The sequence below is a fragment of the Taudactylus pleione genome, unplaced genomic scaffold, assembly GCF_031769625.1.
Source record: "Taudactylus pleione unplaced genomic scaffold, aTauple2 ptg000026l, whole genome shotgun sequence".
Taxonomy (NCBI): domain Eukaryota; kingdom Metazoa; phylum Chordata; class Amphibia; order Anura; family Myobatrachidae; genus Taudactylus; species Taudactylus pleione.
This window is the reverse complement of record NW_028284428.1, coordinates 1797882-1822220: the sequence shown is the minus strand read 5'-3', so window position 1 is coordinate 1822220 and position 24339 is coordinate 1797882. Positions and strand designations below refer to the sequence as shown.

General features: G+C 44.6%; 1 protein-coding gene across 5 annotated transcripts in view; it reads right to left on the bottom strand.

Annotated features, from left to right (window-relative positions):
• AP1S2 (adaptor related protein complex 1 subunit sigma 2) overlaps nucleotides 1–24339 on the bottom strand; it is a 92509-nt gene that overhangs the window by 52746 nt on the left and 15424 nt on the right. For 3 of the 5 annotated variants that reach the window (XM_088451569.1, XM_088451572.1, XM_088451573.1), the window contains exons 1-3: nucleotides 12689–12749; nucleotides 12260–12438; nucleotides 3323–3431 (exon numbers count right to left, since the gene is read on the bottom strand). In XM_088451569.1, the coding sequence (XP_088307695.1) occupies nucleotides 3323–3431; nucleotides 12260–12438; nucleotides 12689–12709 (309 nt within the window). In that variant the 5' untranslated portion in view covers nucleotides 12710–12749. The other 2 variants (XM_088451571.1, XM_088451574.1) reach the window with 2 other exon arrangements.

Sequence of the window (24339 nt, the reverse complement as noted above, 5' to 3'; positions counted from 1 at the left end):
GAGAAAGCTGACAAATAGAACAATAATTCTAAATAAATATGTGTGATAAAAGTAAAATTAGACTCTTGCAATATAATAATTAGAACTAATGCAGAAAAACGTATTTGAATGCACTTATATGAAAAAATGCAGATTTCCGACTATATTCAGATGGCTGCATCACCTTATAGTTGTGAGAGTAGCTGTCATCATTATCAGTACGCACTAGTCCTATCCAATTCCCCCGGGCTGGTCATATATTAAATACCTTAGGCCGGTATCAGGTAAATGTTAGGCCACATAAGCTGTGAAATTGTTACATTATATAGGCACCACCTTAATTCCTTCCAGGCTCTGTATCAGCTTTGGGGCTCTTTCTGGCCATCTAGAGTTTCCAGCTTTTAAATGTGACTTGCATGGCTACAAAGAGCAATGTTCTCCCCACGCTTTATTTCTTGTGTGGTCCGCCTGGCAAAATTCCCCTGCCGTCCAGCAATGTGACCGGGCGAATGTTGTGCTCCACTGACACTTCATATGCTGGTTGCAACCGCCCGTTCTCCAACCCCACCAACAAGATGCAGTATCTGGAGGCCCATAGGTTATAGTATTTCCCTTCACTCACTTCGGCAACCTCCACCCCGGTCTGCACACCCTCCCCCCCTGGCTGCCTGATGGTGAAGCCCGGTGTCAGGGAATTTCTGTGGAGAACACTGAAAACATTTGGTAGCAGTGGTTTTTTTTTGTAATTTGGAGCAGACAAGCTGATTGGGATCAGCCACCAATAGGCAGGGTTGGCCCCGATTGGATAATACTGCAACAGAGCACACTATGGCCCTCATTCAGACCCACTCGCGAGCGGCTGTCCGCTCGCAAGTGGGTCGATGGTCTGCACTGCGCATGCGCACGACGGAGGGAGCTCCGTCGAGCGCATGCGCGAGACGCGACGAGCGAAGGACTTTCCTTCGCTCGTAGTGTCTCATCAAAGGGGACGTGCTGTCGATGTTGACTGACAGCACGCCCCCTTTGGTGGGCGTGCCTGACAGACGGAGGCGTTCCCAAGGGAACGCCTACCGTCTGAAGCCGGCCCCACTGACATCACTAGTGATGTCAGTGGGAGTGATTTTGGCTCTGATAGAGCCAAAATCACTCCTGGCCTTGCGGTTGAGAAACTCAACCGCAGGCTTCTGCTCGCAGTTTCGATGGTCGCGATGGTCAAGACCATCGCGACCATCATCCTGCACGCTCGTATATGCTGTGGGTGGTGACCCACAGCTATACGAGCGTCCAGGAGGACGCTCCATATTAATGGAGGTGGGCCCTGATTCAGAGCGAGCGCTCTGGTCAGAGCGTCCGGCTCTGAATCAGGGCCTATGGTAGCTACTGAGGGCCTGACTCAGCAGTGCTGAACGCAGATTCACGATATTTGGGAATCTGACCAGGCGCATGACCCATTCTGCACATGTGCAGAACGGGTATGCGATCCTGCTCGCAGACTGGCAGCAGACTGTCAGTGATTGACAGTCTACTGCCGTTTTCGGGGCGGGGAGGGGGCGGCGATGGCCTCTGTTTCCTGAACGGAGGTGTGTCGCCACCGTTGGGGGTGAAGGTAAGAGGCCAGGGTGTCAGTCAGCCGGCGGAGACTTCCTGGCCTCATCCTCTCAACTGTGGCGGCCGTCTGAGTGACCCCATGGGTTGCCTTAGCCGGCCGATGTTATGCAGATTATACTATGGTGCATTGGACAACGCAGCTCGGATAAGTAATGCATAGGAGATGTGATGCCCCCTGCTGCATTACCATATCTGCAAGGATCGCAATTGCAAAGCTGTCTGCGTTCAGCTTTGCAATTGCAATCCTTGCTGAATCAGGCCCTAAGTCCACAATTGCCGGCGCTTATTACATTCCCACTAATAGGACAATTATTTTAGGTGGCTCCAAGTGCAGAAGGATTAACACAACACACTGGGTATCCCTTTGTCAGATAAAACATCCATTTTTTCCCACAAAAGTGATTTTCTCCCAATTATAAATCAGTTCATGGTCTAAACCTAAAATCATTTTTTAACGATGGTGCACTACTCATAGGCCAGAGTTGTGTAGTTGCCTCCCCAGGTTAGAATTTGCCAGTCAGTCCTTGGGAGTAAGTAACCATAAAATGAAAGATGAAAGTGAGAAACCCTCACTTATAATCTCTGTTGACTATAGGTTACTAACAAAAAAATTAAAATGAAGAATAGAAAGCATACTTGTTCATTTCAAACTGATAAGCAAAATATTCTTCTCTCCCAGCAGACCCCTACTCCCTTCCAGTGCTCCCCCGATCTACAAAACGGACATAGAGCAGGGGGCAGCAGTGACAGCGATCAGCAGGTCTGTCATTTTCAAAAGGAGACATGTCACAGAAGGAAAGGGTATGTAATGCCGGCTGTCGGGATGCCTCCTGTCACGACAGCGGCATCCCGATGGTTGGTTTACCGACAGGGGTCGGGTAAGTATACTTACCCTCCCCCCTTCACCCCCTAACCCTCCCTATTTGTAGCCTAACCCTGCCCACCACGCACCCTAACCCTCCTCGTTAGTGCCTAACCCTAACCCCCCCCCAGTGGTGCCTGACTCTATCCTTCCCCCCTAGGGGTGCCTAACCCTAGCTCCCCCCCAAACTCTAACACTAACTTACCTAAACCTAACCCTCCCCCCCGCGGCTAATACTAAGGGTACCCTCATTCTGGTACACGTCCTCCTGAATTCCAGCGTCAGGATTAAGATAGGCATTGGTATTTCGACTACTATCTTAATTTCCTAGTTGGGATTCCAGCGTCGGGATTGAGACTCATAACTACATCCCGTCACAGAAAGTACAAGTTCTCTTTCAGGTCTTATACCCAAAAGACAACTGAAAATGAAAACCAGTGTCTCCATACTGTCTCAATTGTTACTTGTGTTTGGGAGAGTTGTGTTGCCTTACATTTTTACAAATGCTGTTTGCTTCCTTCACAGGAACAAGGGGAGAGGCATCGACAACTGCTCTACGCCTGTTTAATACAGGCACTTGTTATAGACACCTTCATTACAATTGTACTAAATATTAAAAGAATATTTAAACTGAGCTACTCCAGGCAATGCAGCATAAATGCACATATATAATTCTATGTATTCTATAACTAAAAGGTGATGAGTGAAAGGCATTCAGCTAATACACCACACTCCAACAGGAAATAATAGCTTGTGTTTAAAAAGGAACAGGAACCTGCCCAAACTGATATGATTTATCTCCCCTTGAAGATTTAATGAAAACTATATTCTTCACACACAATACTTAGTTTAAAAGACCATAATTAAACTCACGCTGCCAAAATACTTGTCCAACAGCTCCACGTAACGGTGAATTATTTCCAGGGTGATCAGTTCGTTGTCCTGGTCTTCAATGGCACAACAAAAGTAAAGGCTAGCATACCTAAAAAGAAAAGCGTCTTTAGTAGGGATTAACATTAAAAAAAGGGTCCAAAATATTACTTAAAATGAGGATATATCCTACATATATCAAGTGACCTGATTAAATTTATTAACAGAGACTCTCCCCTGATCTCTAGGTGATGTTAAGCCACCAGACATTAATATCCTCTATGTGCTAGGTTAGCAGTTGCCAACCTGTGGCTCTCGAACCTTATGCGGCTCTTTGAACTTGTAAATGTGGCTCCCAGCTGCATGTGCTCTGGTTGTTGGTAGGGGCATATGTACAATCTATGTAGGAGGGAGTACAACCAGAGGAGGAAGGAGTGAAATGTGGTCTCACACCTTCCTCTGCGCCGCAGAGTCTGTGGGCTGTAAATAAGTGTGACAAGGCAATGGGGCAGATGTGGGAGTGTCTGATGGGCCTGTGAGGGGCATGTAGAGAGGTTTGAAGGGCATATACTGCAAGGGACCTGTAGGGGAGTTTGAGCGGGCATGGGTCTTTGTGGTATCTATAGATCTTGTTGGGCTCACAAGGCGCATATCCACTACACGACTAATGAACGACTGTATGATAAAAACATTGTTATTGTTCATTATACTGTGCAGTGGATATTGTGCCCACACTGAACGATATGTTGTTCAGTGCAGGCACCCTCCCTCATCCCCGAATATGCACAACCTGACGATATCGTTAGGTTGGGCAGTATGTTCAGGTGATGATAGATGTCGACAACGACCAGCGGGAGCGCTCGTCGGTGGTCGTTGCCGGCATATTCACTGCACGATTAATGAACGACCGAACGATAGCGATGTTGTTATCATTCAATCATCCATTTATATCATGTAGTGGATATCCGCTTTGAGTCTCGACTGGTTGGCCAACCCTGTGCTAATTAATTAAATGACCACTCTCTTGTTTAGCCTGAAACATGTAACAACTCTAAAGACAGTGCAATTTGCCTCCTCCCTCTGATAACACTAGTTCCTGGTAAATAGACAGGCTGGAGTTTGGTCTAGAACACAATATGTCTACCTTCAACATGCATTGACAACAAGTACACTTTTAAGCTGGGTACACAGTTGCTGATGTGTGTGCCCAGCGATGTGACGCTCAACCACACGATATATGGATCGGTTGGTACACACTGCACGATGCGGTGATCAACCGCCCAATATGTCGGGCACCGGCTCCATCCACTATGCCAGCGTCGACATCTGGGTCGTTCCATCGGCCCTACATATAGGCCGTTGGACTGACCCGATGAATGGTCCGCGGGAGCGCACAGGGTCACGCATAGTGGGTACACACTGGCTGATGTGTACAATATGTCGGCCCGATCCACGGGATAGGGCGACATATTGTCTAGTGTTTTCCCAGAAGTGAAGAAACTACTGGAAAAGGCTTAAAGAACTTGTTTTACCACCTATTACACTGTAACCTTTCCAAGTCTGTCGGCCTCAGCATTGCTATATAATTACTGACACTTAAAAGGAAAAATCTGCTAAAAGATTGTCTCTGATTGAATACTCTTGGACCTGATCCATCTAGCATCCCAGCAGCATTTCTTCCCTTGCTAACCAATGTACTATTAAACTCAAACTGCCAGTACATTAATTCCTGAGTTGCTGTCACAGAACAGTCAGACACCGGTAGCAGTGAGACCCGTGGGGAAGCATTTCAGGTTCCAGAAGATGATAATTAGGAGCATTTGCCGAGTGCTCCTACGCGCATCCAAAAAGTCTATCCGCTACTTTACAAAGGAAAGAAATTGTCTGATTTAGTGGAAGTGTTATTATGTCACATTAGTGCAATTAAGACTCTTTTCAAATATTGGAGAGAGCGCACATGTACAATTTGTCCTTGGGAGGGGATACAGATAAACATGATTAAGAAAACATTTAGATGAAAACAAAATCTGGGCATGATTTTGTATCCAAGTAGCCTGCCATGTTACAGTATGTCATTGCTCATCTCCCAGACATCTCCTGTCACCACGACTACATTCACACCAAGAAATGAAGGATGGGAGGGGGAATACATTTTGGGCATCTTATCATTTTCAAAATGTATTTCTAGAGAACATAGTGATATACAATCACACAATCCAGTACATCAGTTATTTTCCAGTGGAGCTCACAAACATATTTCAATATAGCGTTCAAGTAAATTAGGTCCCGTTTATTCAGACCCCAATTAATGGTACTACAGCTGACGCCACATCACACATATTTAGTACTAGTGGAAGTCAGAATAAGAAACTGGGTAAAAATATAAAATAGCCAAGAGTATAAAGAATCATTATAAGATGAATAATAGAGAAGCTTAATGCTGAATAAGCAAAGAGATAGCAGGAGCACTGTGAGAAAAATACAGCACTCACAGGTAGCTGAGAAATAAAAAAGGCTAATACATTTATTAACATATTTTAAACTTTAAAAATGTTACATTCTTGGCAAAAATACTTAAGAGATTTAAGGTGCATCATGAGTTTGTCAAAAAGCATATTTGGTAATACTACAGATATGTACATACATCTAGCCCCTTTAAACAGCCTTTCTAGTCTCGCCATGCCGTGACGTGACTTGGTAGTGCAGAGCGTCTTTTCAGGGACCTTTTTACCTTCAGATGTGTCTTATTCACACAGTGATGTGAATAGGACACACAAGCATCTACTGCTGATGAAAATGATATCCGGCATGTCTATATTCTGTGTGTGACTGCGGCTGCATCTGCATGCAAACGCTACATTACAGTGTCACAGCTGCTGACACTGTAATGTAGCATTTCGCATGCAGATGCACTCGCAGTTGCACAAAGAATATAGGCATGCTGCATATCAATTTAATCAGCAGAAGCTTGTGCGTCCTATTCTCATCGTTGTGCAAATACGATACATCTGAAGGTAAAAAGTTGCTCGAGAAGAAGCTTGGAGCTACCGAGTCATACAGCCCTCATGCGTTATGTGTTAGGCGACTGGCAGTGCACGGAGGATAGATGTATGTGGACACATCTGTACCATTCAATTGGCAGAAAAGGTGGCTAGTGCTTATAAGGACATAACAATATGACCTGAAGCTCTTGTCTACTGTAATTTCTAAACAGCAGTTTACTTCTACGTTCTGAGCTACAAAACCAAATACAGTATGAAGGTTGATATTTCATAACCTGCACAATCTTAACTGAAAATATTTTGTTTCAACAGGTTATTGAAAACTTTGTATTCGTGTATGGTACTAGTAACTATTATACAGTGCATCCGGAAAGTATTCACAGCGCGTCACTTTTTCCACATTTTGTTATGTTACAGCCTTATTACAAAATGGAATAAATTCATTTTTCTCCTCAAAATTCTACTCACAATACCCCATAATGGCAACATGTAAAAAGTTTTTCGGAGATTTTTGCAAATTTAATAAAAATAAAAAAAATTAGAAATCACATGTACATAAGTATTCACAGCCTTTGCTATGAAGCTCAAAATTGAGCTCAGGTGCATCCTGTTTCCACTGATCATCCTTGAGATGTTCCTAAAGCTTAATTGGAGTCTACCTGTGGTAAATTCAGTTGATTGGACATGATTTTGAAAGCAATATACCTGTCTATATAAGGTCCCACACTTGACAGTGCATGTCAGAGCACAAACCAAGCATGAAGTCCAAGGAATTGTCTGTAGACCTCTGAGACAGGATTGTCTTGAGGCAAAAATCTGGGGAAGGGTACAGAAAAATATTTGCTCCTTTGAAGGTCCCTATGAGCACAGTGGCCTCCCTCAGGGGAGAAGGGCACTAGTCAGGGAGGTGACCAAGAACCCAATGGTCACTCTGTCAGAGCTACAGCATTCCTCTGTGGAGAAAGGAGAACCTTCCACAAGGACAACCATCTATGCAGCAATCCTCCAATCAGGCCTGTATGGTAGAGTGGCCATACAGGCCACGTTTTAGTAAAAATCACATGGCAGCCCGCCTGGAGTTTGCCAAAATGCACCTGACAAAATTCTCTGGTCTGATGAGACAAAGATTGAACTCTTTGGCATGAATGCCAGGCGTTATGTTTGGAGGAAACTAGGCACCGCTCATCACCAGGCCAATACCATCCCTACAGTGAAGCATGGTGGTGGCAGCATCATGCTGTGGGGATGTTTTTCAGCGGCAGGAACTGGGAGACTAGTCGGGATACAGGGAAAGATGAATGCAGCAATGTACAGAGATATCCTGGATGAAAACCTGCTCCAGAGTGCTCTTGACCTCAGACTGGGGCGACGGTTCATCTTTCAGCAGGACAACGACCCTGAGCACACAGCCAAGATATCAAAGGAGTGGCTTCAGGACAACTCTGTGAATGTCTGTGAGTGGCCCAGCCAGAGCCCAGACTTGAATCTGATTGAACATCTCTGGAGAGATCTGAAAATGCCTGTGCACCGACGCTTCCCATCCAAACTGATGGAGCTTGAGAGGTGCTGCAAAGAGGAATGGGCGAAACTGCCCAAAGGTAGGTGTGCCTAGCTTGTGGCATCATATTCAAAAAGACTTGAGGCTGTAATTGCTGCCAAAGGTGCAACAACAAAGCATTGAGCAAAGGTTGTGAATACTTATGTACATGTGATTTCTTAGTTGTTTTTTTTTATTAAATTTGCAAAAATCTCTAAAAAACTTTTTACACGTTGTCATTACGGGGTATTGTGTGTAGAATTTTGCACGAGAAAAATTAATTTATTCCATTTTGGAATAAGGCTGTAACATAACAAAATATGGAAAAAGTGACACGCTGTGAATACTTTCCGGATGCACTGTATAACACATAACGTGAGTATTGTTCATTAATCCTCTAAATTATAACTGTGCACAAATTAATTCAGCAATCATTACAGAAACAAAAGCTATTCCCCAAATGTGGGAATACCGGTTTAATGTTTAGCTAATTACTATGAACTACAGAATGTCATTAAATAAACCTGGTAATGTATCAACTGCCTATTGAAGTCAATTATAGAGATAACATTACAAAATGGGATATTTATATAAACACTGTTCCACAGGTACTTGTGCAGAAAAGGTTGTGTTACCCATAGCAACCAAATGTTTTATTTTCTAAGCCAGTGATGGGCATGGGGCCACGTGCGGCCCTCCAAGCCTTCACTTGCAGCCCCCAGCTCCTTCCTGATTTGTACTCATATTTATTTGCTATAGCATGGGATGCTTGTATGAAAGGCCTGGCAATATGTTATTACAGATAAGTGTCTCTTTTATTGATTAAATATATTAAATTAACTTACTACTGAAATTAAGAGTAATGTGCTGCCCTTTTGGAGGTTAGAGCTCCGCCCAGTGCAGCCCCTGAAGTGTATTAGGTTGCTTATCACTGTTCTAAGCTGTACTTATAAATGGCAGAAACCAGTTGCTATGGGTAACACCATATTTTCCACACAATTAGCAGTAGAAAGTCTTCAGAAACGTTTCCATATATTAGTATGGCTTTCTTTCCCTGCTTCGGTAATGAGGTTGTAAATGGCCCTCTGAAATGACCCCACAGACGTTTGTGGATATATTATAGAAGGACAGATGGTAGCATTTTACTGCACGAGTGAGAGGAAAAAATACACAGTACTATAATTGAAATGTAAACGGGAAACTGTGTGACAAGGGTAAAACATGAAGCAGTTGTGCTTAGGGGCATAGGCTTACTATAAAAAAACAAATGACCTAATGTGACCTACACACCAACAAAGAAAGGCAGGCTGTCATATTCTCTCTCTTGTCTCAGAAATATGCATACAGTATATTCATCAGTTTAGACAGCAGTAGAAGTGGATATGTCACAGCCCATCTGCGCCAAGACTGTGGAACAGACAATGGTCACATCATAACTGTAAGCACTAAAATAACATGAAGAGGACATAAGCTCCATATGGCATGAATGGTCACATTGCTTTATTTAAAAGAATTTAATCTCTAGCAGAGTTCCCAAGCTGTTAAATGATGGATCATTGGTGGCTCCCTATATATAGAGATCCAACATACTGCCTCTCTATCGCTGCCTTAGAGATGTTGTCACATTTTCCACAATAAGGCGCAGGATGTGACAGAATTAATTTTAAAACCTTTTTAATGCGGAACTGAAATTTGCTTGGCATATATCATTGAGGGACACCAGAAATAAGCAGGGTTTGTGTAAATATATAACTACAGATGTGTCCTTGCTCATCTAGCCTCAATACGCCATGCAGCATATGCCTGGCGTGAGTGAGCCGCCAGGTCCCGTGCAACTCTGCTAGCGTCGGGTGTATTTTTGTGCCAAAAGTGCATCTAAGTTGCAATGCGATGCCACTAAGAAGCACCAGGAGGCTGTGCTGCTTAATTTGATATGTGACACTTGTGTGTGCAACTAAGAATTTAAATGGCACTTGGTGTGAAAAAAAGCTAAGTCGCACACAGATATACAAGTGTCACATATTAATCAGCGCAGTCTCCTGGTGCTTCCTAGTGACATCACATTGCGACTTATCTGCATTTTCGGCACAAAACGATGCAAAAAAGACGCCCGGCGCTAGCAGAGATCCACGAGGGACTGTTTGACGCGACTGCTGCAAAGATGAGTGAGGACACATCTGTATTATTATTTTAATTCATTAGTCATGAAAAGTGAAGCAAAGGTAGCTAAGATAGACTTGGATCTTGAATTTTGGTCCAGGATATTCAGTCACTTTGCTATGCTAGGCACGGTTAGACGGGGTTACATCACCTTTTTACCCCTGCACCAGTTATCAAATATATTTAAATTAGATAATTTAAAGAAAGCAGTAAAAGTGCCATCCAAAATAATGACATGTCCAAAAAGGCAAATTTACGCTATGTGAGTCCATACACCAAAGAGGAATGGACCTTACACAGGGGTATGTACGCATCTTGGAGCACATTCAATGAGCAAAGTGGTGGACCTTGCATACCGATACAATACGGGTTACACGGTAGGAAAGCCATGCTTGTTTTTGCACAATGTGCACAGCCGCACATCAGACGAGGTACTATAATTGACTCTCTCCCTTGTGTGACACTTTCCAGTTGCACTTTGGTCTCCAATAATAATTATGACAGAGAATAGTTGAAAGCTTAACTTCTTATCCTTTTATCATATTATAAACTCTGGGGGGCATTTCAATTATGTCCTATGTTACATCAGGCTTCGACATGGCGCCCTTCTGCGCACTTATAGGTCATTTATGGTAGTGCTGACATTGCAACTCTGCTGGTGTCGGGGTATGTGATGTGCTGTTCCGGAATGGCACATTGCATCAATGTCAGGGAAATTAATCCCCCTATGTTATACACCTAGAAGCTATGCCCCAGAAGATAACGGGTGGAGTAAGTATTACCACCATCTGCGTGGCTGGCGGTTCAAATCCCGACAGCAGAAGCCCGGCAGAGGTGAAGATCCCGATCGCTAATAAGGTAAGTATAACTAACCCTATTTTCCCCATAACTCTCCCTTAGGGGTGCCTAACCCTAACCTCCCCCCAAGTGCCTAACCCTAACCCCCCTCTAAGTGCCTAAACCTAACCCCCCCTTACCCGCAGCCTAACCCTAAGTCTCCCGGGGGGGTGTCTAACCCTAACCTCTCCCCAGGGGTGCCTAATCCTAACCCCCCTTCCCCTAACCTAAACCTAACCCTCCCGTGGGGTGCCTAACCCTAAGTCCCCCCGGGAGCCCTAAAACCTAAACCTCCCCCCCCGCGTGGCTATCCGCGCCTGGCTTACCTTCGTTCGGTATACCGGGCGTCAGGCTCCCAGCGTAGGTCTAATGATAGGCGTCAGGATTTTCACGCCTGTCATTAGTACCTTGCCGGGATTAATCAGTCGGGAGGCCGGCGGTCAGTATTTAGACCGTCGGCTTCCTGACTACATCCCGTTTCGAGTGGTCGTATCACAGAACTGCTTTCTTTGAATCATGTACAATTGTATTTACATTTTTTGTTTCTTCGACATTCCAAAATATGCCCGAATATTGTTTATATCTCTTAAGGTACCCACACGTGTTATGAGCATTGACTGCGAGGACATTGTCTAAGATACAATCAAACTAGAAAAGATTTCAGTGGAAGCATAGAGATGGTCACATTGTTAGGTAGCATTAGTGGCAATATACAACAAATCTATAAAGACTCTGACAAAAAAAAGGACAAGTGGCTTTTTCAATATTTTGCAGAATCCAACAAATGAATTGGCCATCAGCGATAGCGGGTGGTTTTAGCTTTTTGAAAAGATAATGACTACAGAGTAAGGAAACTATAGATATCATGGATCTCTGTGAATACAAAATGTATTTTTAAGCAGCTAGAAGCCTTGCTTCGTAAGAATAGTGTGAACGGTGTGATTGGTTTAACTTGTATGAGTGTAATAAATAAACCACACACATATCTTACATACAGCAAGGTGTAAACCAAAGAAAAAACACTAACACACTGCCTGAATTTTAAATGAATGTCAATAGCCCTTATTATTGTATTCAGACTTGGAGAGCCTTGGAGGCTCCAGCTACATATGAACCACATCTCCCATAATGCTCAGTTTGCTCCCTGAAGGGTTGCCTGACCCTGCTACAGAATGGTTACATTGCAGATTAATATATGGATGACTGAACATGAGTGAAAGCATTTGCATCAAGCTTCTGCAGATACATTTTCTATTATAAAGGACAATAGGTATGCTGGCTGGCAAAGCGGAGGCTGCTAATTAAATGACATGTCCTACAGGCCTAGAATACATATCAGTGCACAGCAGTGCTACATCCCAGGGGTTAATAACAGGGAAGGGAGGAGAGGGAATCAGGAGCCACCTTTTGTATACGATCTTCAGATCTCTCCATTCCAGGAAGCTGCACATTTTCGGTTTTCGGGCTAATACAGTCTGAACCAACTCCCTGGTAATTTTCTTCTTTTCCTTGTCAGACAGTGGCACGTACCACTTCTGAAGCCGCAGCTTCCCCTGACGGCTGAAGAGTAACATAAACTGCATCTGTAAATGGCAAAACAAAACATTTTAACACAGCAAGAAGGGATTTTTGGAGAATGACAAAAAGAAAACACATAGCATGCTCATAACTAGGTACAGTTACAACAAAATCAATACAAATCAATAAAATATTCATGACTTGTCTTCCGAGAGGCATCGCTGATCCAGTATCAGGACCCGATTGAATGTGAATGATATTCTTGGACGTGCAGTGCTTTTATTTCTACATCACAATAGAGAGGTTGTTCTGTACCAGACGCTTATCTGCATTCATGGCTTTGGCAAGATCCCAGTTACAGCCCTGTGACACACGTGAGGAGGGGAATGGTTGTGGGAGTTACTATGCAGAGAGAGAGAAGGCATCTAGCTAGAGGGGGTCACCAGACAGGGATACTTAAGCAGCAAGCTACTGAAGAGACGGCAGCCGCTGGCAGAACAATGAGGTGATGTATTCTTACTGGGTGTTTTCCTTTATCTCTGCATAGTAAGTAGGCTCTGCTTCCAAACAGCCAGCAGCATAGATTGGGAACTCCTCTTCCTAAAAAATACAACACATTCTGCACGGGAATCTCAACTGCAGAACGATATGACAAAAATACAATCAGTTCTATAAGATTATTGGCAGCTCCAGGTAAAAAGATGATTATTGTGATGTGGGTGTTTTAACAAGATAAAAGTTTGCAGATAGATGAAACCTATCCTGAGGGCAGAGATGGCCACAGGCTGCATTGCAGACATAACTGGATGAATAGTCTCCTTGCCTGTGGTTCTAGAGCTTCAGCAAATGCTATAGAAATAGACGTGTAATTCAAGCATTTTACTGTCACTTTTCAGTGTGTATAGAAGAAGATTCATTACAGATGTAGGTGGATAATAATGAGGGATTGGTTAACATATAAATAAAACAGGATAACATTCATTGGGGGAATTCAGTTGTGTGCGCCGGCATTTCCGCTCGCTATCTCCTCAGGTGGCGAGCAGAAATGTGCGACAAGTCCTGGTTTGGGCGCCCTAACCAGGACTTTAGATGGGTTTAACCGTTCTACGTGGCTAAACATGGTCTAATTGGGCGTGACAAGCGTGATAATAGGCGCCCAAAAATAATTGAATCACAACATTGGGCACCCATAAAATGCACCTTAAAAAACGATTGAATCGCTCCCAGCGTGTGCATCTTTTTTTATTTTATTTTTATTAACCTATACTTTTGTGGAACTACTAGATGATCCAGGCTGCCAGGTCATGCTGGTACTTCTAGTTCCACAGGCTTCAGCATGCTTTGGCAGACATGGGCATGCTGGCACTGTTAATTCAGCATGCCTAAACAATCATTGGCTGCCAGGTCTTGCTGAGACTTATACAGCATAAGTACATTATTCTATGACTTTAAACTATTACCCTTCTGATCACATTCCAACAGCTATATAAGTATTTTTTATGTAGTGCAAGCAAAAAGTATATCTTATTTCTTCTTTTTCAGAAGATTTTACATTTTCAGACAACACCATTAGTTTGCTTATACCTCCTCACATGGTAAAGAAAACCTATCCAAATGGGCAAATAAGTGTTTTTTTTTTAACTACAATAAAGCAAACTAAAAGCGAATGTGTGGGGTTCTCACTTCGAAATTAAACCCATTTTCTAAAACTGCAAAACGCAGGATTCTATTATAAGTTTTCATAACAAAATCTTGACTTGAAAATAATAATGCATTTTTGGTGTATTTGGTATTTTGCACTGTATTTACCACTTAACTGATGTGGTGGCATGGGATGTAAACGCAGCCAACTGTGCTTCAGCTGACAAGGTGCGTTTTTGAAGAGGAAATTAGTTCTACACATGTGCAGAACGGATCTCCTCTAACTTTCCGGACTCTCCTGTGGACCCGGCAATTTCTGAGCAGTTTTGCCTGAAAAAATCTTCAGAAAAGTATAAAAGACGTCAGTCACACACAAGACTAAAAGGTGGCTGCATATAGCAGTTTTTATAGACAGAGCAAACACCACAGTGAACAGACGCATCTTTGCATAACTCCGAGCTATTCTAGGTCAGATGCAAACTCAACTGCTTCTCTCCATCTGTGAAATGGGGGTTTCCGGGTGTCAACCTTGGCATATGCACGTAAAAGAGCATGGTTGTAAGTGCTGATAGTAGTACTGATGGCTGCTATAGAGTATGAAGGGTTGGGGACTCACAATACAGGCGTATACTCGCATTAGACTAAAGGAACAAGGCCCAAAATTAACAAAGCATATCATTTTATAACATCTACTACATTAAATACTTAGCCTGTCCACTAACTGTAGATTAATCAAAATCTCAACTTGTTCAAGATATAGCCATTGAATTATAATTAGTGTTTCCTCTAGGTTGTTTTAGCAGTGCGCTGCGCCCATTTTGTAAATGGAAAAATGCTCCCTGCCCTTTTCTGGAATGCCACACTGACTGAACAATCAGCATCAGCTCTGATCATGACTCTCCCCAATGCTGCGCATGGCCATTACCGACCTGCTCCAGGCAGGCCCGGCCACCAGAACAATAACATCAAGCCACACAAGGACAGCGGCGTGAGGTTTGCCATCATCAGGTGCTCTATACACATTTCAGACTGCAGCAGACTGCACCAACACAAATAACCACAAATTTGCAATTGTATATTTCAAATACAAAAGTAAATAATTTAATTAAATAAAATAATACATATAACACATAACTTTAAATCATTGCTAAAACAGGACTCAGTATAAAATATATGCTTGAAGCATTTGTCCTACATTTACAGCAGGGGTGGGGAACGTTTTTTCTGCCGAGGGCCATTTCGATATTTAGAACATTATTTGCAGGCCCGGCACAGGCCATGCACCTTCCATGTGACATCACACGGGGACGGGGCCACAATCGCCAGTGATTACAGCAATGTAGGAAGGGCAGCAGTGTGACCGTCTGAAGCGTCTTAAGGATGCTCCAGGCGGCACTGCTGCATAGATTCTGGCTGCAGGGTACCATTCTAGGCACCCTTTCTAGCCAGATGAGGCTAGCAGAAAAAAGCTCAGAGGGCCAGACCAAATGATTCCGCGGGCCTTATATGGCGCCCGGGCCTGAGGTTCCCCATCCCTGATTTACAGGATACAAGTTAAAGCTCTGTAGAAACAACTATTAAACAGATCACATCAAGACAAAAACCCCTGCACTCACCCAAAGACCAGGTTTGCTCTTTACTATCCCCGAGATTTCCATTCTGCACTCGCAAAAATCTGTGAGTCCAGCCAAAGATCGGGCAGTGAGTGGGGCGAGTTGCAGTACCGTTTCCACGCCGTTGCAATGTCAACTCACCCCCTTTGCACCTACTGTAATAGGGTCGAGCACTAAGTGGGATGTCCAGGAACAGAGGGCCTAATTCAGACCCGCTCGCGAGAGCGTCTGGGGCCGGCCCCACTGACATCACAAGTGATTTTGCCTCTGATAGAGCCAAAAGCACTCCAGGGCTTGCGGCAACGAGACCCTACCGCAAGGGTCTCGTCGCAAGCCCGATGGTTTTGACCATCGCGACCATCATTTTGGCCGCTAGCTATAGCTGTGGGTGGTCACCCACAGCTATGCGAGCGGCCAGGAGGCCGCTCTTAAATTCAGAGGGACGGCCCTGATTCAGAGCGAGCGCTCTGTCAGAGCGTCCGGCTCTGAATCAGGGCCAGAGTATTTTGTACCAGATGGAAGGAGTTATGTTGGAGAGCATTTTACATTTATAGGGAAAGGTTGAGCTAGGAGGCGAGGAACCAGCAGAAAGAAAGGCTGAACATTGGCAGGAAGCATTGAGAGAAAGAATCTATCAACTGTATGTGGCATTGCTAGGGATGCAGCTAGTTATGTTACAATGCAAAAAATCATTGTATAATTAACTGCCAATCAGTGCAATTAAACATCTAACGCTTGTACAAGTATTAAAGTGATCACTGGTATAGGGTGTTGTTATCTGGGGATCACATTAACTACAGAGGGAGTAAATAATTTAAAAAAGATTACCCCATGTTATTGAAATCCAAAATAGGAAATCCTGCCCAATCCTCAGATTTTTTAATAATTTCTGTAGTGTAGGTTGTTTAAGTAGGATCAAAGTTTGAATGAAAGGTCTCTTCTCTTTCAAAGACGTGTGCCCCTAAGTCTCTAGATACCAGGATGGGGAGATAGCAGTTGGCAGAGTTTGGTGATTAAATAATTGCCCTGTCCCAATGACAGTGACTTCCGGTGTAGGATTGGAAGTACATCCTCCCCTTTAACACCTTCAGTAATAAGAGTGAGTGGGAAATTGAGGAATATGCTGAAACTGAAAAGTAGCAATCTCCCTGAAGAGTCTAGCAATCTCCCTGATTGCACCTTACCTCTATTATGAAGCTGTTATATTAAAATAAAATATAGATATATACTTTCAAATGAGATCATTAGTATAATTTCCCTGCATTGGTAATAAGGCACAATGGGCCTGATTCAGACCCACTCGCGAGCGGCTGTCCGCTCGCAAGTGGGTCGATGTTCTGGACTGAGCATGCGCACGACGGAGGGAACTCCGTCGTGCGCATGCGCCAGACGCGACGAGCGAAGGAAAGTCCTTCGTTGTGTCTGATCAAAGGGGGCGTGCTGTCGATGTTGATTGACACCACGCCCCCTTTGGTAGGCGTGCCGGGGGCGTGCCTCCCTGACGGGGGCGTTCCCACGGGAACGCCTCCCGTCAGAAGCCGGCCCACTGACATCACTAGTGATGTCAGTGGGAGTGATTTTGGCTCTGATAGAGCCAAAATCACTCCGGAGCTTGCAGTTGAAAACCTCAACCGCAGGCTCCGGCACGCAGATTCGATGGTCGCGATGGTCACGACCATCGCGGCCATCAAAATGCACGCTCGTATAGGCTGTGGGTGGTGACCCACAGCTATACGAGCGTCCAGGAGGACGCTCCATTTTCATGGAGGGCGGCCCTCATTCAGAGCGTGCGCTCTGCTCAGAGCGTACGGCTCTGAATGAGGGCCAATGATCCCTATGGCTACATGGATTTTTTGAAAAGTATCAGTGTGTTTTCATTAAACAAATAGATCTTACTAACTGCTTTTGGGCTTGTTTATATTTGAATGTAAGTCAGTTTTATGACACGCCTCTCAGATGTAGCAGTACGCGTCCACTTTACCACTCGCTCACAGGTGTTGCTTTTCACAATCCACTGAAATGCTTTTTCAAAAGTAGCTAAGTATGGGTAATGTCATCATCATCATGAGTACATATCTTTATTCCAGGCCAACGGAGGCAGCAGCAGATACAGTGCCTTGCTAAAGTATTCACCCCCCTTTGCAGCCTCACATCCTGGAATTAAAATGGATTGTTTGAAGGTGTGCATCATTTCATTCACAGAACATGCCTACAACTGTGAAGTTGTGTTTTGTTATTTTTATATTGTGAATCAAACAACATTTAGGAGAACATAACAGAAAACTTCAGCGTGCATAACTATTCACCCCCCTAAAGTCAGTACTTTGTCAAGCCACCTTTTGCATCAATTACAACTGCAAGTCGCTTTGGATAAGTCTCTATGAGCTTGTCACATCTTGCCCCTGGGATTTTTGCCCATTCCTCAAGGCAAAACTGCTCCAGGTCCTTCATGTTGGATGGTTTCCGCTTGTGAACAGCAATCTTCAAGTCTGACCACAGATTTTCAATTGGATTGAGATCTGGGCTTTGACTAGGCCATTCCAACACATTTAAATGTTTCCCCTTAAACCACTCGATTGTTGCTTTAGCAGTATGCTTCGGGTCATTGTCTTGCTCGAAGGTGAACCTCCATGCCAGTCTCAAATCACAGGCAGACTGAAACAGGTTTTGCTCAAGAATATCCCTGTATTTAGCACCATCCATCTTTCCCTCGACTCGAATCAGTTTCCCAGTCCCTGCTGCTGAAAAACATCCCCACAGCATGATGCTGCCACCACCATGATTTACTGTGGGGATGGTGTTCTTGGGGTGATGATGATGGATTTGATGGTGCTCCGGGGGATCATCAAAGATTTGGATATTTTTTAGAACCCAACCCAGAGTTGTACTTCTCAACAACTTTGTCCCTGACTTGTCTGGAGAGCTCCTTGGTCTTCATGGTGTGATGCCTCTTGCTTAGTGGTGTTGCAGCCTCTGGGACCTTTCAGAAAAGGTGTGTTTATACTGACAGATCATGTGACACTTAGATTTCACACAGGTGGACTTCATTTCACTAATTATGTGACTTTTGAAGGTAATTGGTTGCACCAGAACTTTTGAGGGGCTTCATAGCAAAGGGGGTGATTACATATGCACATGCCAATTTTCAGAATTTTATTTAAAGATTCTTTTTTATATATATTTTTCTCATTTTACTTCACCAAATTAGACTGTTTTGTGCAGATCCATCACATAAAATTCAGATAAAAAAAAAAAATAATTACAGGTTATGTAACAAAAAAGGTAAAAAGCCAAGGGGGGGAATACTTTTGTAAGGCATTGTAAGTGTCCTAAGAGGCATATCTGGATGTGTGGTCTCTTTTATATAGTATAAGCGTGTATTAGGCATGATCATTGACCATCAATGTTTTCAAAACATCGATGGTGTCCAACCGATGTTAACTAGTTTTGGTATCGATGACAGAAAACCAATGGTTCTCCGCCATCGATGGATGAGAAGGAGCCTATGTGTTTTTTTTTCCTTCTCAGGACGGAGCTTAGCCCCGCCTCCCAGTGGCCACTAAGCCCCACCCCCATTTTTGATTGGTCGGAGGCACGTCGTGTCACCGTCAGCGAGGGCCATTAAGGGGGTGCAAACCATCAATGGTTTCTGTGCCATAGATGGATACCCCACCGTTGGCTCTCTCTAGTTTGTATGTCCCTATTGTACATTATTTGCATGTGAACACCCAAATCTGTGTCTCTGTGGGGTAAATTTACTAAAGTGAGAGTTTTAGAAGTGGAGATGTTTCCCATAGCAACCAATGAGATTCTAACTATTATCTTCTAGAACGTGCTAGTTAAATGTTAAGTAGCATCTTATTGGTTGCTATGGGCAACATCTCCACTTCTAAAAACTCTCACTTTAATAAATATACCCCTAGATGTAGGGACCACAACTGCAAATTATACGTAGATTTGAATCCCTCTGTATTTTGCTGCATTTGCATAGGATACAGTATATCTTTACAACCGGCAGTTGGACTAATGTACAACTGTAAAGAACCTCTTCACTGCTAAATTTCTCTCACTTTTGTGTTGAACACATTTTCAACATTTGTGCTCGTCGGGTTTCAACATCAATATCGCAAATTTTCGCATCTATGGAAAACTTAATTATTACTTAACACAGGGTGATATTGCCTAGTGATCACCAGACAGAAATATATACACTTGTTCAACAACCATTATGTTGGCATGCAGGAGAACGGCAGCAGTATAAAGACAAAGGGCCTGATTCAGACCCACTCGCGAGCGGCTGTCCGCTCGCAAGTGGGTCGATGTTATGCACTGAGCATGCGCACGACGGAGGGAGCTCCGTCGTGCGCATGCGCCAGACGCGACGAGCGAAGGAAAGTCCTTCGCTCGTTGTGTCCGATCAAAGGGGGCGTGCTGTCAATGTTGATTGACAGCACGCCCCCTTTGGTGGGCGTGCCGGGGGCGTGCCTCCCTGACGGGGGCGTTCCCACGGGAACGCCTCCCGTCAGAAGCCGGCCCACTGACATCACTAGTGATGTCAGTGGGAGTGATTTTGGCTCTGATAGAGCCAAAATCACTCCGGAGCTTGCGGTTGAAAACCTCAACCGCAGGCTCCGGCTCGCAAATTCGATGGTCGCGATGGTCTCGACCATCGCGGCCATCACAAAGCACGCTCGTATAGCCTGTGGGTGGTGACCCACAGCTATACGAGCGTCCAGGAGGACGCTCCATGAAAATGGAGCCCGGCCCTCATTCAGAGCGTGCGCTCTGCTCAGAGCGTACGGCTCTGAATGAGGGCCAAAGTTTAACTGCATCTTAAGTATTTTAATTTAAAATGCTTTAAGCTGCATTTTAACTTTGTCAGTATACTTCTGCTGATATACTTCTGCTAATCTCCTGCGTGTCGATAGCAATATAATGATTGTCCAGTGTACCTTCTATGGTGGCCAGGGCGGCTTTCAGACAGGGGCACTTTGCTGCGTGCGCCTGAAAAAGGGGCGTGGTCACCAGAAAAGGAGGAGTGTCTTTGAGACGCGCCCCATTTACATCACTGTTGGGGACGTACCCAGCACTCACGGAGCTGCTGGGCTGCCCCCAAGCTCTCCTGCAGTGTGAATAGATGCCATGCGCACGGCATCTATTCACTCGCTAGGGAAGCCATGCATCCAGGAAGAGGTGACAGCCGGAAGGGGGCTGAGACAGCTCTGAAACCTGACAGCGGGGCGATCCCAGCAGGGCGCAGTAAAAGAGACAAGGCGCATTTTAACTTTTACAAAAGGGGCAGAGGGCAGCACCTTGCGGAAGAAGCCTAGCGGGAACGCTAACTGTCAATATGTACAATGCATACCACCAGACAATAGCTTCTAAGGGGCTGCATTATTTGAAAGAGGGGACTCCACGCCAAAGAGCAACCAGTCCCGGGCTTTTAGTGACCCAGTGCTGGTTGTGCAAAATACAGGGGACAACCGAGGTAGAGGCCTCCCGTATTTTGCGCAACCAGCCCTGGGCTCTGATCCGGTCTTGGCTCTGGAAATACAGGGGGAAAAATTAGTAGGGTCCCACTGTATTATCCAGAACCAGCACCTGACTTTTTATAGTGGGGGGCTAATGCCACAGCCAGGGGAGCCCTTTCACCGGGTCCCCCAGCCGAAGCATTAACCCTGACCGCTAGTCAGCCCAAGCAGGCCGGGGATCCCTGGGGAGCCCCCCCAATAAAGGCTCTCCCCGGCACCCCTGGGGCGGTGGGTGCCGGGTTGATAGTGTAAATGTGGTGTAAAATATAGAAGTTTAAATACTTAATTAATTATTACCAGTTATTTATATAGCGCACACATATTCCACAGCGCTTTACAGAGAATACTTGGCCATTCACATCAGTCCCTGCCCCAGTGGAGCTTACACTGTATATTCCCTATCACATGCGCACACACATACACACTAGGGTTAGTTTGTGTTGGGAGCCAATTAAACTACCAGTATATTTTTGGAGTGTAGAAACCGGAGTACCCGGAGAAAACCCACGCAAGCACAGGGAGAATATACAAACTCCGCACAGGTAGGGCCGTGGTGGGAATCGAACCCATGACCTCAGTACTGTGATGTAGTAATGCTAACCATTACACCGTCTGTGCTGCCCTATGTATAAATATTGTCTTTTGCTGTGGAACTGCAGGTCCCAGCAAGCCTCCCCCACATGCTGATACTAGGAGAACCACAAGTACCAGCATGCGGGGCATTACGGGCCCGCTGGCACCTGTAGTTCCACAGAAAAAGCAATATTAAAATAAACACAGGACACAAACACTGTACAAAGTAAAAGTTTATTAAACATATATGCACACACACATGCCGGAGAGAGTTCAAGGGAGATTGCAAATTACATTGGATCGTTTGCAAATCGCACCGTGTGTGCGGGCCTTTAGACTGTTGATTTGTCCAATTTACTCCTATTTCCCAAAAACAACAATTCAGGTTTTAAGGATATCCATGCATGAGTCCAGATGGTTAAATCAATTGTATTAAGCCACCTGTACTCAAGCATGGATATCCTTAAAACCTGGACTGTAATTGCGGAGTGTGGGAAACTCTGCCCTATTTGATAACCCCACACTGCAATTTCTAAAAAAATAACAGTATATTATACTTAAAAAACAACCAAAATCTAACCCCAATCTGCATACATAATAATGCCAACCCTAGGGGTCTATCAAGCTACGATCTAGTTATTGGCTCGAATGTTTACGGCCAATAACATTGCGATTATTATCGTTTTGAACTAATGTTTACATCAACACATGTGTTGCTGAAGACAGCACACGGTCCAGTACTCTTAACAGAAATGACAGATATCCCACTCTCCTCTCCTTATGTGCCCAGCATCAATAGTATCATATTAAAAAGCTTCTATATATTTGTTTTCATTTCCTGTTGTTTTTATGCTTATGTACTGCTAATTTGAAAATACAAATAAAAAGTTTCTCTATAGATATATATGAATGTGTATACATATGAAATATGAATGTCGATTGATTCTTTCTCTCTCTCTCTCTATATATATATATATATAAAATAAAGTCCCAGGTTTAGGGCTCTGCCTGTTCATTCTGGCTAATCTCTTGACTCACTGGACAGATTTTGAGGGGGTTTTCACTATTCTATACAGCACTGGTTGAGGAAGGTTTAGGTGTATGAACCATTCATCTGTGACAAAAGGAAGCCGAACAGATATGATTTTTATTAAGCAAAGTTACAGAAAAAAAATCTTGCACCAAGCTACTGTAAAGAGGCTGACCACGGTACAGAAACAGCTAGACAGCAACTGAAACTGAGGCTTGGAATGAAGCAAGTCACAGAAAAAACTGTTGGACTGTTTGTGTGAGTGACTGACTGCTGCTGCTGGGCCCAGGGCTGCGCTCTGATTGGCTCTCTGATACAGTGAAAGCCAATCAGCAGCACAGAGAGTGAGAGGCAGCCTCCAACGAACCCCGGAAGATGCCCTGATGGAGACACAGTAGCCAGGAAGGAGCCAGGGGAGGCATATCTATCAGGAATTTAAAAAACAAAAATCCATCGGAAAACAGCATCAAATGATTTCCATTCGATGGTGGCAAACATCAAAAAGCCACCATCAAATGGTAAAAAAACTACAATCGGAACAAAAAACATTGATGGTTAGCAACCATCGGATTCTTATAAACATCCCTAACCTGATCCTGCAGGCATCAACCACTCCTCCACCGTGAAGTGCTCCCTCTCCAGTGTGATGCTCCCACTCAGCCACATGCCATCTGTGAACATGAGGCACCTCCCATGAAAGTTAGCACTATTCAAGGGCACCACGGCGAGGACGCTCAACAGGAAGCCCACAAAATACAGGGTACACTGTGCAAGGAGGACATTGCTCATCGCCATATTCGACAGATGGGAGGTTGCGCACTGAGGCTGCAGGTGTGCCAGCCCCAGGGACATGCTGCTATTAATGCTTACAATAGCTGCAATACAAATATCTCATCCATTATCCTTCTGCCTTCCCAGCACATCCCAGTGGCCGGGCCCCAGCCAGTTGCAGGCCGGCAGCAGTGGGGGTTGCGGTGACACTTGTCAGATGCAGGGGGCAGGAGTGAGAAGCAGGGGGTTGTGGTGAGATGCAGGGGACTGTGGTGAAATGGCGTAGGTTGTTATGAGATGCAAGGGGCTTTGGTGAGATGGGGCTTTACGCAGAAGAGTGACATTGGACAGATATGAGAAAGCAGCAGAGGGCATCTTTATGCCATGTGAGCTTTGGCAGGCATTAGTATATTTTCGCAGCTGCGTTCCGTGCGATATCACAGCTGTGATCGCTATTGCTGAATCAGGCCCAAAGACTTTTAATATGAGCAGTACATACTATTGACGCTGGGCGAAGGGAGAAGCGTGGGAGGAGTTTCAATAGCCGGCAGGGACAGAAAATGTTTATCTTTCAGTGTAGTTTTCATGTAAGAAAAACAATGTCTTCATATAGGCCCTGATTCAGAGCCGGACGCTCTGACCAGAGTGCTCGCTCTGAATCAGGGCCCTCCTCCATTAAAATGGAGCGTGCTGTCAATCAACATCGACAGCACGCCCCCTTTGGTGCGAGACCCCGAGCGATGGAAAGCCCGTCGCTCGCCGGGTCTCGCGCATGCGCACGACGGAGCTCCCTCCATCATGCGCATG